Source organism: Artemia franciscana, chromosome 17 (assembly GCF_032884065.1).
Source record: "Artemia franciscana chromosome 17, ASM3288406v1, whole genome shotgun sequence".
In the NCBI taxonomy this organism is placed as follows: Eukaryota; Metazoa; Arthropoda; class Branchiopoda; order Anostraca; family Artemiidae; genus Artemia; species Artemia franciscana.
In genome coordinates this window covers 16,916,149-16,930,510 of record NC_088879.1, presented here as the reverse complement: position 1 = coordinate 16,930,510, position 14,362 = coordinate 16,916,149, and the positions used below count along the sequence as shown (strand labels likewise).

At 34.5% G+C, this 14,362-nt stretch overlaps 1 protein-coding gene across 5 annotated transcripts in view; it reads right to left on the bottom strand.

Moving 5' to 3' along the window:
- Positions 1–14,362, bottom strand: part of LOC136037930 (phenylalanine--tRNA ligase alpha subunit-like) — a 28,481-nt gene that overhangs the window by 7,614 nt on the left and 6,505 nt on the right. For all 5 annotated transcript variants that reach the window (XM_065720796.1, XM_065720794.1, XM_065720795.1 and 2 more), the window contains exons 4-9: positions 13,161–13,384; positions 11,326–11,547; positions 9,627–9,742; positions 6,723–6,904; positions 2,734–2,875; positions 1,781–2,003 (exon numbers count right to left, since the gene is read on the bottom strand). In XM_065720796.1, coding sequence (XP_065576868.1) covers positions 1,781–2,003; positions 2,734–2,875; positions 6,723–6,904; positions 9,627–9,742; positions 11,326–11,547; positions 13,161–13,384 — 1,109 coding nt within the window. The remainder of the gene's footprint in view (positions 1–1,780; positions 2,004–2,733; positions 2,876–6,722; positions 6,905–9,626; positions 9,743–11,325; positions 11,548–13,160; positions 13,385–14,362) is intronic.

The following is a 14,362-nucleotide window of genomic DNA, read 5'->3' as shown; positions in this document are numbered from 1 at the left end:
ACTCTATGAAGATAGTGAATGTTGTGCGCCCACAGAAAATGAGGATAGATATTTCTTCAATATAATGTCTGGTGTCAAACAGGAATGTGTCATACCCCCATTTCTGTTTCTTATTGTTATGGACTACATTCTAAGGCAGTCTTCAGATTCTGAAGTAAAGTTTTGCAGCCGAAAGATCTCCGACCTGGACTTTGCTGACGACTTTGCTCTTCTCGAAGAAGCAAATCAGCGACTGCAGCTGCTACTCGACACCATAGAACAAAAGGCTGAAAAAGTGGGACTTAAAGTGAATGTCAAAAGGCAAAGAGCATGGCAACATCTGACTCTACTGGCACTGAAATGAAAAGATAAAGCAATTGAACAGGTCAATGAATTTAAGTACCTTGGGGGGATTGAAAATAATGGTGAGATAACCAAGGAAATTAAGAGGAAGATTGGACAAACTACATCGGCTTTTTATAAGTTGAAACCAATTAGGCGCAGCAGAAAATACTCTATACTCTTGAAGCTCCGCCTCAGGAATAGCTAAGCGATATACATTCTCCGCTATACAAGTGAATGCTGGAAACTAAATATCCAACTGAAGAAACGCGTCCTAGCCTTTCAAAACACGTACCTTAGAAGAATACTGAGCATAACGTGGCAGGAAAAGGTCACAAACACAGGAGTTTGCCTTAAAACCGGGCAACCATTAGTTACTGACCTTTTGAAACGTAAGGAGTGGGCGTACCTTGACCACACCCTTCGTGTGCCAGAGGATCAACTCTCCTGTACATTTTATGATTGGTGCCCTGAAGGGGGGGGGGCAAAACAGGCCGTCCAAGACTTGCCTTACGAAGGCAGTATGAACATGATCTGAGTAGAGGTAGATGTCTCTTCAACCACAGTGTTTGCCACTATTTCGAAGGTGTCCTTTGAGCCAATCCTGGCTCTGGAGGATCTAAGGTAAATGACGTCTCATTACGGGCCACCAACACTGCAAATGCTAATAATATTTGATACGCAGATCTTACGTTTGCGAAGACCCGCTTCATCTCCACATACCGCAATTAATTCTTTCACATTTATAGGCTTCTTTAAGAAAATGTGTAGACGTTGAATTATTTTCTCCATGTCTTGGAGTTCGTGGGACAGCTAAAAGGGATCTGGATCACCGCAATGTTTTACTTTTACTGTTACTTGCTTTTGTTATCAGGGAATGGCGATCAAGACGTAGAAAAAATGACAATGTTGAATTCAATTTACTTATACCTACTACCAACTGCGCCCTCTATTTTATTTTAATAAATATAAAACTTCAAAAATTTAAAAATAATTATGGTAGTTAAATTATTTATTTTAAATTTTGAACTTGCCCGGGGCAAGTGCCCTCTCTGTCCCCCTAAAACCGCCACTGTCAGTACCACCAAATTCAGCAAGAATTGTATTTAACTTGTATACCCGCTAGAGTTATCAGATATGGCAGCAGTAATTCAAAAGGCCATATTCGACATGGTTCAGTTTTATACTTTTTCTAAAGAGCTTTATTTACTATTTTCTTCCTAAAATGACTGGAAAATGAGACTTCTTCTTAACAGTAACTTCAAGGTGTAATCAACCTGTAATTATTAACAGTTATTAACAGTAATAAAAGGATAATTTTAAAAGATCTACAACCTTCTTAAAATTTGTGTCTTATCTCACAAAGCTCTTTCAACCATTATATATCTGATGTCTAGCATTAATATCTTAAAAAAAGGTTAGAGGCCTGGCAATTTTGAAAAAGAAAATGTAAAGAAACCTTTCTAAAGAGAGTCCCCAGGCAATGACGTTTACACCTTCCGGCAGTCCCATTGGCAGTAACATTTCAGGTCGAAAAAGGCCAGAATTTCCAATTTCAACCCATTTCTTGAGACCTTCATGGTAGCTAAATACTTCCATACTCGGCTCAGTGTACGGATTGTAAGCAGGCTTAAAACGTAGCTTTTCAATTCCTAGCTTTTTGAAGAATTCGTTTATAACACCTGAAATTAAGTAAAAATGTAAAGAAACCGGTCTGGACACAACCAAATTCCCCGCTTCTTTAAGTCAAAATTCATCAAGAATTTGAAATTTAACCCAGGAAATTTGTTCAAATCAAATGAAATCATAACATGAACTTAAAAATAATCATAATTGCAATATTTACAGAGTATGTAAAAACTTTGTAATGTTTTTATTGCAGACAATAATAAATTCTACAAATATATGATACATTTTGAAAGTTACGGAGGACATCCTTTCGTGAAAGGATAAAACACTTTTATAAATATATACAAAAAAAAAAAAAAAAAAAAAAAAAAAAAAAAAACACTGGAACAAGACAAGGACATTTAACAGATAGGATATTTAACAGATAGAAGATTTAGAAGGAGATTTAACATATAGCTGAAAATGATATTAAAAGAAGAGAAGAGAAACATACAAAGCAGGATAGAATTAAAAAAGAGAGAAAAAAAATTATTGAACTGGAAAGACCCGACATGCCACTGCCTTTCCAGAAAGAAATTGAGGGACATCAAGAGAGATAAACAAGAAAGTATTATTAAAATATTTTGCTATATATTTGACAAGGATTAAACAATTAATTGATTACTAGTCCCTTACTGATTATTAATCAGTAATACAATAAAAAAAATAGTGCACTCTTGCGTGACGTTTTTCAATTCTCTTTGGACTCTTTATCTATTTGTAGCATAAAAAGTAAAAATTTACCCAACAGATCACCAAGCGTAAGGCCATAATCAGCAACGACACCTTCAATTTGATGAAATTCAGCTAAATGAGTTGCATCTAGAGTTTCATTCCTGTAGACTCTATCAATGCTGAAATATTTCACAGGCATAAAAACTGGCTCCTGAAAAATAAGGCAAAGCGATATGGAAAGGAACAAAAAATTCAAGAAATAATAATAATAATAATAAATTATTCACAACCCACACCATAACAAGTTATGGCACTTGTGGAGTAGCACAAGAAAAAGAGAAAAAAAAAAGAAAATGAAATATACGCAAATAAAATACACTACAAAGAGAAAAAACACTACGCTACAATGAGATGAACCGAACAGACGGACCAAAGGATGATGAGGCAATAAAGGATAAAAAGCTGATTCCGACAACCTTTTTATGTTCTCAATTCTAGCTTTTACAGATACTTTGTTTTTACCAGCCAAGGACGGTATGCAATCTGTCAGTAGGGCGGAAAGCATCTTTAACTTAAAGTTTTACTTAACATAATTAGTAGCGATGGCTACTCCACGTCAAAACAACCACACGATGCTATACAGTGAGGGACAGGTGTCTTTGAAAAGCGAACAATCTAGTCTCAATGTTTTGCGGCATATTGGTAAGCCTGACTCGCTTTCTCTTACAGCTGGGGAATCGTACTGGAGCTTTCAGTAAATCTTCTCGGAGGGGGATAAGTAGAATTGTAACTTTGCGTTTAGGGGAGGTGGAAATAATATTTTTGCCCCCCCCCCTAAAAAAAGAGCACCCATTTTCCCATCTTTTTTATGCTTTTCGTCCAACACTCTCTTTGGCTAGTCATCAGACAGACAATTTTCATAGCTCGAGACAGATCTTTGTTTTTTGTGATAACTTTGAATTTTAAAAGTTTATAATTCTTCCGTTACCTAGATAAAGCTACATACTTCACGAACACATGATTCTGCAACAATTACTTCAAACAAATCACTGCAGCCCCAAGTTGCCTTAGCCCACAATAACTGCATTGGCTCCTCCTCCCGTCCAGTCTATTCAAAGCTTCACCCCTTGCCTTTCTCCTAGGAAGTTCCAATTTCCTACAAATCCTTCCTGCCCATTCCCCACCCCACTCAGAGACAACCTGCGTTCCCTTTCAACCAAGATAACGGCTAAAAAAGAATAGCCTCTATCAATTTGTCATCCTTCATCCGTAAAACGTGCCCTAGCCATCTCAACCTTCCTTTGACCGTAGAAGTGGAAGCATATTTTTCGTATATCTTGTTGTTGACATACGACCTTCAAACGGGTAATTAAAACTATTTGTAGACAATTTATCTGGAAAACATCTAACACATCTTCCTTTGCCTTTCGAAGCACCCACGTTTCAGAACCATATCTGAGCTTAGCTTTCAATGTTTTGGTTTTTGTTCCCAAACTTGCCTTCCAAACTTTTATCAACTGCAAAAAAAACACCCTCGGCCTTTGTCATTGTAATTTTTAAGTCTTCATTGTACACACCATCTTAACTAATAATTCCACCGAGGTAATTGAAGCTATCCACTTGACCGATCTTCCCGTTACCTAACATCACTTCTTCACCTCCATTTGTTCATAATCTAAGCAACTCAGTCTTCTTAACATTTATTTTCAAATCTATTCTTGCACCCCGAACTCAAAAACCTCCAAAATTCGTTCATTTTGCTAACATTTTATCTCGGGCATTTAAGTCTTTGAGAGTTATACCTTCCCATTTGATTCTTTGCTGTCCAATAGCCTTAACTGTGTACCTTAGAGTAAAGTCCATTAAAATACTGCAAACAAATATTGCAAGATCATAAAAAGACCGTAGGCTCTCTTTATACTATCATGGATAGCTCAAGAGTCTTTTATATCCTCCACATCTATCAAACACAAAACTGTTCAAACTGTTTCATTTGAAATAATCAGCTATCCAACAATCTAATACTTGACACAATATAAGACACGCAGCATACAAAAGGTGATATGCTACAAATTTTTGAATGTGTTTGGCTTGAGAAAGCATCTTTTATAACGGTCTCACGAATTCTCCCTAAGGAAGGGGTTCCCTTTTTATAGTACAACAGTAATGCCACAAAATAAATCACGTCAACAATATTAGAGCTAGATCAAAAGATGAAATTAGCATATGCGATAGCATATGGCAGCTATCGTTGCCATGTCTAAAGGTTATATCCACTGTTTTTACACTTCAGGCTGCCAAATATTCTTTACTAATCGCTTCTTAGAAGTGTCAGCAGGGCAATGCATGTTAATCAAGCTTTGATCTTCCTGCTCTTGATTATCCTTCTAAAACTGTCCTTCTGCCTGGGCAACTGCACGTCCTCCAACTGCTTTTCTGGACTACCGAGATTCAGCCCTTCTATACTACAACCGACTCTGGCGATTACGTCATAAAGTGTGCGAACTTCAGATATAACCTTTAGGCAGGACGGTGACGACATTTTGCTGACATTCTAACTAGGATTTCAATCTAAATAACCGCTTATTATCTAGTTTTCCGAGATTTTTGTTAAATTTCGAAGTCACTATGTTTTGATCAATGACATCTTTCAACACCGTTTTCCTTGAATACAGCAACTACTGTATATTAAAAAATAATAATTCGGATTTCTTCAAACTTTACTCTTTGTTAAATTCATTTTGAAAGCTCCTAAACAGTTGTACAAACTTAGGCATACACTGACTTTATCAGATTGTTCCCTTGACAAAGACTGGGCACGGCGAAAGAAGAAGATAAAAAAAAAAGAAAAAAAAAAGGAAAGTTAGAATACCAGTAGCTATAGACAAGGGGCTATTTATTACAGTGAAGGTAAATAACAAATTAAAGTAATAGTTATTAGAATAGAAAAGAATTAATAAATAGGAAGAAAAGGGGCTAGTTGAAAAAGGCTAAAAAAAAGAAAAAAACTTGTGAATTTGCCTATGGACTATAAGCAGACTTTCAATTTTCCTAGTTGCTTAATTTTTTTGTAGAAATCAAAAGCCAGACATATCACTTTTTAGCATCTCTGGACCTATGGTCATATACACAAAGAAATAAAACAAAGAAAAAAAGAGGACTACTATCTTGAATGAAATAGAAAGACATCGAATTATGCACGAGGCTGAAAAAACTGTAAATTCAACTTCTTGGAAAAAAACAAAACAAAAACTGTACACATGCAAAGAGTTTGTGGTATAAGAGTAGAAGGAAACATCTTAAGAAAGCAATTCTTAATTCATAATATGCACTTCATACTTCATAATTCTTACTTACTTCATAATAATAGTAGTTTACATATTTTGACTGCAATTCCGCGATACTTTATCCCAACCACACTATTCTGCAAATATAAAGCCAAAATTATATATTTTTCATGCATTTTGCCCTGCATCACACTTGTTTCAACCCATGTACTCTTAAATTGACTCAATGCTGAAGAAAGCATAGAACGGAAAAACATATCGGAAGTATAAACTGGGACATTGGGAGGGAATACACAAACTGCAATTATTCTGCATATTATGAAGTAAGAATTGCTTTCTTAATATGTTTCCTTTTTAGCAGCCCCCATTCTAGGCTTATGCCAAGTTTGTTGTATTTTATTCCCTTAAGTCAGGCTTTTTCGTCATAATGGGGAAGGTCAGACTCACAACGGAATATATATATATATATATATATATATATATATATATATATATATATATATATATACATATATATATATATTTTCGTTTTCGGATAAATTAATAAAAATACAATCCCCCTTCATTGCTTGAAATTTTTTTGTGCGGGGATAGTTTCATTGGTTGGTATTTGGGGATATTGAATTTAGAAGTGCGTTTATTCATTTTTGTTGATCAGCCTTGAAATATTGGCCTCATTTCTTGCTTTGTTCTTATTCCGTCCTTTATTGAGCACGAGGGTATCAGCATGAATAACTTTATAATACGCATTGACACAAGAAAAGCAAATACCTGGGCTAGTTTATACAACATTTTCGCGCTAACAGCAGTTGTGTGAGTCCTTAAAACATTTTTCCTAGCTTCTTCCACTTTCCAATCGTATCTGTACCCTATCGAACCATAACCTCCAGTGCTGTGAACCCGTTCAACTTTTTCCATATACTCCGGTGGTATATTGTCACCATATTTCGGCTCTAAAAAGTACAAAATTTAGCTTCTGCGACATGACAAAGTTTTGAAGTCGCTAACTAAAATATGAAATAATAAACTAGGGCAGCTCGGGGACAAACAAAATAATGCCCAGCCTAAAGCGAATTGATTTTTTTTTTAGAATATGTTCATATATTTTAACAGAAAGATTAAAATTTTGCTCAATAATTAAACATTGAACAATAGTTTGTCGTGCCTTTGACTCCCTGGTCCAACCCCTATAATTTTAAGGGCTGTAAAAAGAGGAGTAAATCCGGCTACTATAGAATCTCAAAGGGATATATATATGCTCAGCTACGAGTGAGACTTAAAAACCGTGTTAAGATGAAATGGCAAGGCCCCTGGATAGAACTGTACCAGTTAAGAAAGGAGCAGGGGAAGGTGCCATTGCCTCACCTACTTATTTCCTTAAATATATCCTCAAAGTTACGGACCAGTGTCAAAATTTTTGCGTTCTCTCTGACCTCAATATCTTCTTAGTCACTTATGCTGACATTTTAACTTCAGCCACGCTTTGGGCAACATTTCAGAAACTTTCCAAAAAATGCCAAGAGAATGCTTAAAATGTGGCCTTCAATACCATGCTGAAAAGTCCGACGTATTGCTTTTCAACTGGAAAGACCCACTTCTATATAAAATTGTACTTGGAAATTCAAAAATCTGCTCCTTCTGACCAAAACGTTTATCTTGGTAATTCCACTGGAAATACAATTGCTAACATTCGTCATCTCCTAACAGAGCACATCAACTGCTCTCCCCCACATCCTCTATAATGCACCCTTCTGGATGATTCTTGCGAATTCTGATAAATTGAAAATCAACTGCACGTTTTTCTGTTTCATAAAATACTTACTGAGATATCCAATTTGGACACACAGTTCAAAGCTCATCAGTTATTTTCATACAGAAGACTTTACTGCAGCTATTACTAAACTTATAAAGAAAAACAACCGAAAGAGTTCAAAACATGCTTGGAACCATTTCGTCTACACTAGTTAAATTTTTATAGTTGTATAGCTCTTTTACTTTTCTCTTTTTTTGTATTCTTTTTGTATGAAAACGGGTGAAATAAGTAATAATCGTATCTAAAAAAACGCGCCTCCTCCCTCTTCTCTCTGTCTGAATGAGATTTTAGGTCACGAAATCAGGTAGAACCACGAAAACAAGTAAATGGTACAAATACAAATTCGTTGACGAGCAATAGAGGGAGAGGGAGAGAGAGAGAGAGAGGGAGAGGGAGAGAGAGAGAGGGAGAGAGAGAGGGACGGGGTGAGAGAGAGAGAGGAGAGAAAGAGAGAGAGAGAGAGAGAGAGAGAGAGAGAGAGACGGGGTGAGAGAGAGAGAGGAGAGAAAGAGAGAGAGAGAGAGAGAGAGAGAGAGAGAGAGAGAGAGAGAGAGAGAGAGAGAGAGAGTTGCACAAGCACATACGTGCGCTTGCACAGTTCTTTAGTGAAGGGCCACAACAATCTAGATCTATAAGAATATAAAATAAAGTAGCTAACAAAAGTAAATGGCACTAATAACAAAAGTAAAAACATATGATTGTTTCTTTTCCACTAAGCCGTAGAACCTTACATACTACTGTAAATTAAGACTTAACATAATCTTACAGAGCAGATTTTGTCCGTAACGTGGGCAGTCCCAAGTGGACTTGAGCCCTACTTTGAAGGTTAAGTTACATTACGTGCGTTTATCTTCCGTTAGGTTTATCTTATGGTCGACAAGTGCGTTTATCTTATGGAAGAGCCAACACAACACAACAGCAACAACGTTATGGAAGAGCCAACATAGCAGCAATAAAATGCATCTCCTGAATGATATGAATTTTGGAAAATATTTGATCAACCTTACCTAGAAAGCCTTTTACGCTTGATCAGAGCTTGAATTTCTGTCTCCATTCCATATTTTTAGTTTTTAAGCAGTTTGCTTATAATGACTATGATGAATTTAGACGATAGTTATGATGGTTTTCAGGGATTTTTACAATAGCTTAGAGTAAAAGAACTTGTTCAAGTGTGAAAAATTATGCTTAACATAATGTAATCTAATCACTTTGCACAGAAAAATTTCATACGCAGCGTTAAAATCGCTTAGCGATCGCCTTGAATTTTATACAGTTTGGCAAGATTCTATAATTTTTTTTTTTTTAATTAAATTTCCATTTAAGTGACTGCATTTGTTTTAAAGAGTGTTTGATGTCGTAGCAAATTTGTCAGAAATTTTGAGGATCTTGGTGTCTCGAAAAAAAATTACAATTTTGAAAAATAAAAGCTTTTAAAGGGAAAGCCATGCTCAAGGTTATAACTATTTTAAGGCAACTTAAATTTTACACTGGTGAAGATTACGACTGTACAATCAAAATGTCGGGAAGCCTTTTCAGTTTTTCCATTCAGCTGTCTGTAAGGATCGGGGCTATTTTTTTTGGTTTTGATAAATAACTTTTTGGTAGAAAGGCAGTACAGCCTTTTCCGTTAATTTCCAAAAATACAAGGTCTTCTAAAAACAAAGACCAGATGTTGTATCATATATGGATCAAAAATAGGATGCATACTAACAGTAAGTCGACTGTCTCTATCAAAAATCCAAGTTAATCACAATCATTTTTTACTGCGGTTACTTCCTTTAGAATAATCTTTGCCTTCAAATATACAATAGAAGAGGTGGAATTAATTGAAAAAAAAATCAAAGCATAAATTAAGACTATACCAGATAGGAAGAAAGTGTCATGTGCATCGCGAGCTGGATGCTGCTGAGGCTGAAACAGTGCATCAAAATTCCAAAACGACGACTCAACGTAATTATTTGTGGGCATTTCAGAGAACCTGTGAAATTGTAGAAACAATGAAATATTAAAAATGGAGAATATTAGTGATATCTAGAAGCAAATGATGAATAAAAGATCATTTTTTTCTAATCCATGAAAGATAAAAAGATTTTTTTTTTAGAAAAACCAATTATGTCTTTCTGGTCCAATTATGAGGGGAGTGTCCCCCGGTGAAAGACCAATTATGTCGACCAATTATGTCTTTCTGGTCCAATTATGAGGGGACTGTCCCCCGGTGCTACCCAGAGTATAATGCTAGGAGATTTAATATAATATAATATAAACAACTTGATGCTTCACGACCACTTTGGAAATAATTCCTATGTGAACGAAGTAATTTCATTTTTAAGAAAGTTCATGTACTCTTCACAGTATTAATCAACTAAATTACAAGAAGGAATAAATACAAATTTCTAAGAATAACCTGAGTTATCGGAATTTGGCATTCGAGATCCGTCTTTTCTGCATATATTTCCAAGAAATCTAGGACAGACACCAAGCATCATTTAGAAAATTTAATGCCCTGCAGAAGGACGACATAAAATTGTTCTGAAAAAGGCTACTTTCCAAGCAATGATAGATTTTCTTGACAGCATGAGGATATAAAAGGCTTTTATTTTTCGGAAAATTCTTAGAAATTTGCTGGAATCTTTTCCCCCGTTTCGCGATTCCCATACCCAGTAAAAATTCTGAGTCAGCATCTCTAAGAGACTTAAGAGCTACAGACCACTGATAACAAGAAAAAAAAGAAAAACAGACGCACAAGCAGCGGAAATGCTCAGCAACATAATCAACGGACATCCCGCGACAGACCAGTATCAAAAACTAGATGGCAATAACAAGTGAGTAACAAAACATTGCGTAATTTCGCAAGAGAGATTTTTTTCTGAATTGTCGGGATTTTTCAATAATTAGTATAAAAGTAACTCGCCCAGTTACTCGCCACATCCATATATACAATGTATGATAGGAAAATCATACCGTAAATAATCTTTAACGCAGAAAACGAGAACAAATTGCAAAAACGTTGAAGTAAACCAATGTATCTATGTTTTCTAGTATTCTTGTGCTAAAAGCTTTTTCAAGAGCTAACCCCACCTTACTTATCTCAGACACACATAATTCTTTTTATTAAGCAGAGTATAATAGCGCATTCTCTAAAGAATACAAGAAAACCATCTCTTAAAAGAATAAACACATAAAAAATCTAAATTGACAAATCTTAATTTCGCTTCGGGAGCATTTTAAAGACGCTCTTTGGTATATTTTTTATTGGCCACTAAATGACTAATTAAGATCATTGAGCATAAGCCTTGGGTTCATCAGAATAAAGTTACTAAAATCAAATTTCTCACAAGATTGACAAATAAACAGGTGAAAATAAAAGAAATTAAACTAAAGCCTACAATGAGCAAAGTTACATCATATTTAAGCAATAACCAATTATTTAATTATTGAAAAAAAAATAACCAATTATATAACAGGCAAAAACAAAACATTCTTTCGTGCCGTATTTGATGAAAACTAGATTTAGCAAACAAGACTAATTTATCAATTAAAAATACTTTTACTCGTACTCACCCCATTTCCAAGAAAATCTGTCGATATTGTTCTAGAACTTTTTGAAGGGGGTGAAGATGTCCTTTAGATAAGGTAGCACCAAGAGCATTAAAATTATATGATTTGAAGCTTTTTTCCTTCCAAGAGCCAGAAGTAATCATGTCAGTCGTCAGCTCGGTCTCTTGTTTGCTGAGAGTTGTGCTAAACTGAGAACCTTTAGACACAATATAGCTTGTTATAAGTCTGAAAAGAATGCAAATAAATACAATATAAGAAATTCACTTCAATGACAATTGTAAATAATAGAAAATACTTTCAATCCCCAAATGTAAATATATTCTATATTGAAGAGCACAGAATCTGATTTTTTTTTTCTTTTATTTCGTCTAAAACAAGTAATTTTATAAAAAGTTTCCTAGAGAAAAGCTTCCTAAACGTTGTTATTTTAATTTCCTAATCCGGTCTAAAAAAATTCTGAAATGCTCAATGTAAATTACTGCCTCATAATATTCAAATTTTTTAAATCAAAGGATAGCTCCCTCCATCAGAGGAGCTATCGAAATTCGTTCCAGATAGAGCGAAGCCCTAGCAATCAACTCGCCAAAGTACAGCTCGTCAGGACTACCTAGCAGGTTACTCCCTGCCAAGAATAACTGAAAACGAGTTTCTCCCAGTGATAGGTTGCCATAGTGGGATAGATTGCCGGCAGAAGTAATCCTGGAAAATCCTTCCCTTGACACGTTCAAAAGAAGTAATAACAAATACCTTAGTGTCGGAAAATGAGGAAATTACCAGGGCTAACGACATATTGCCATCTATGATGGAGCCGTGAAGCCTGTAATAATTATAATAAAAAACAGACAAACTGTTTCTACGATTCTGGCAGAAATTTTTCATAATAGGGAGAAAGAGATGATTTTTGAAAGGTCAAATTTCAGCTATCCTGAATCAACGGAGCATTTCAAAAAAAGGTATGACACCTAAGTTAGGTCTCGGTGAGGCTTTTCAAGTTTTCGCCTCCTGACTTACAACAAAGTACTCCTTTCGAACCTGGAAAAAGGGTTCATCATAAATAGATCTACTGCCCAAACTAAGTTTGTAGAGGGTAACATTGCTGTCAGCACAATATTGAATCAAATGAGTCTTTAATTTCCCAGTTTTGCATCTATTTTACTGTCAAACTAACTTCTATAAGGAGATGGTAAGTTTGTCAAGCATAAACGTCTAAGAGACATCACTATGTAAATTCAGGTTCGCATAATTCGCCGCTCTTATGGAAAAGTTCAAAAAAAGAAAAGAAAAAAAAATAGTTGAAAACCCATCAAAAAGAGAACACCAAAAGTAAGTTTTTGTGGGAGAATAGAGAGAAAACTAATAAATATTTTTAAAGGGAGTTAAGACTGTTGTAAAATCAATCTTTCAAATCTAATCTGAAACTGAAGCGAACCGAAATACAGGAATACAGTTTTTGTCAACCAACATTGAATTTTAAATCAAGTATACTAAATCATGGGCCTGAGGTAGGGAATTTAGAATGGTAAAAGTTTTCTTTTGCACTAAGTCTTGTCTCATTCTATGTTTTTTTCTTTTCGCTGAAGTGCTTTCTTTATTTAGAATTTTTCATGATTTTATTTTTGCCAACAAATATGTCCTTCAACAGTGTTACCTTTTTTCACTCTACTGTCTCATTTTGAATTTCAAAATATTTGCTAATATCTACCTTTTTTCACCTTTAACAGTTGCTACCTTTTTTCACTCTACTGTCTCATTTTGAATTTCAAAATATTTGCTAATATCTAATTCAGATTATTTCTTCTTGCCAAGAAGTTTTGTTATAACAAAAATGAGAAACTTACACCTCTCGAACCAACTTTCTTTTCTTGTACTCCAATAAAACAGATTTGTCCAGTTCCTTTCCTTTTTGAAAAGAATTTAAATTTTTTTGAACCTTATCATCAATAAATTGAACCTTTCTTTCAAATTTCGGTGCCTTTGTTCCAGTGTTTTTGTCTGACATAATCCAGCCAAGAGAAATAGCCTTTCCTAATCCAATGTCAACTTTGTCTTTAGAAATAATTTCCTAAAAAAAAGAAGCAAGCTCACATTTACCAAAAAATACAGGAATCCTAAGTACAACAGTCAAAAAGAAATAAAAAAAACTTCAGAGGAATTCATTATTTTTTAAGATGAGTTTAAGAAGAATATTATAGTGGTTAGTGTATTACATGCTGATTGTTTCAATCTTGAAGAATATGAGTATATTTATAACGATAAAAACCAGGAATGTTTTCTTGTCTAGTAAATGGATTCATGCTTGAAAGTGTGCTTTGTTTGATATGTGAACATAAAATACCAAAGGAATTACAAGTGGGAATATTTGGTCTTGAGAGCAGTGGTAGTTATGAGTCAATACAAATTTAAAGTAATTCAAGTGATCTCCAAAAAACATTTCATGAAGAACGATATTTGTGTTTTCGCTTTCTGAGAATTGCACACATCTGACAATCAGTTTTGCCCTTCAGGATTTCAGAGATTTCCCTGGGGAATATATTTTCCCGGTTTTTCATGTTTGCTTCCTTAGATATATATTTATCAGATAGTCTTCTTCTTCTCCTAGTGGTCATAGGTTATTTAGTTTGTACAATTAAACCCTGTTCCCTTTTCTACTTTAAATCAGTGAATATGTACATGATTTATGTCATTCTAAAAAAAAAAAAAAAAAAAAAAAAAAAAAAAAAAAAAAAAAAAAAAAAAAAAAAAAAAAAAAAAAAAAAAAAAAAAAAGACTATGACTGTGGGTTGCCAGTTTATTATACATATACTGATATTTATTTCTTAAAATTTTAAAAATTCTTTATTTATTAAAGTAAAAAAAGGGAAAATGTTTAATATGTATTTTGTTTTCAGTAAAGTACAAACTATGTTTTGGTCTTGAGAGGCATGGGGGTTACCAGCCATACTCAAGTCAATTTTTGCTTGTTTAGAGTTTGACTTAGTTATTTATTGTATTTTTTGTTCGTTTTGGGTTTCATTCGTCTATTTAAGCTCTACTTTTCTTT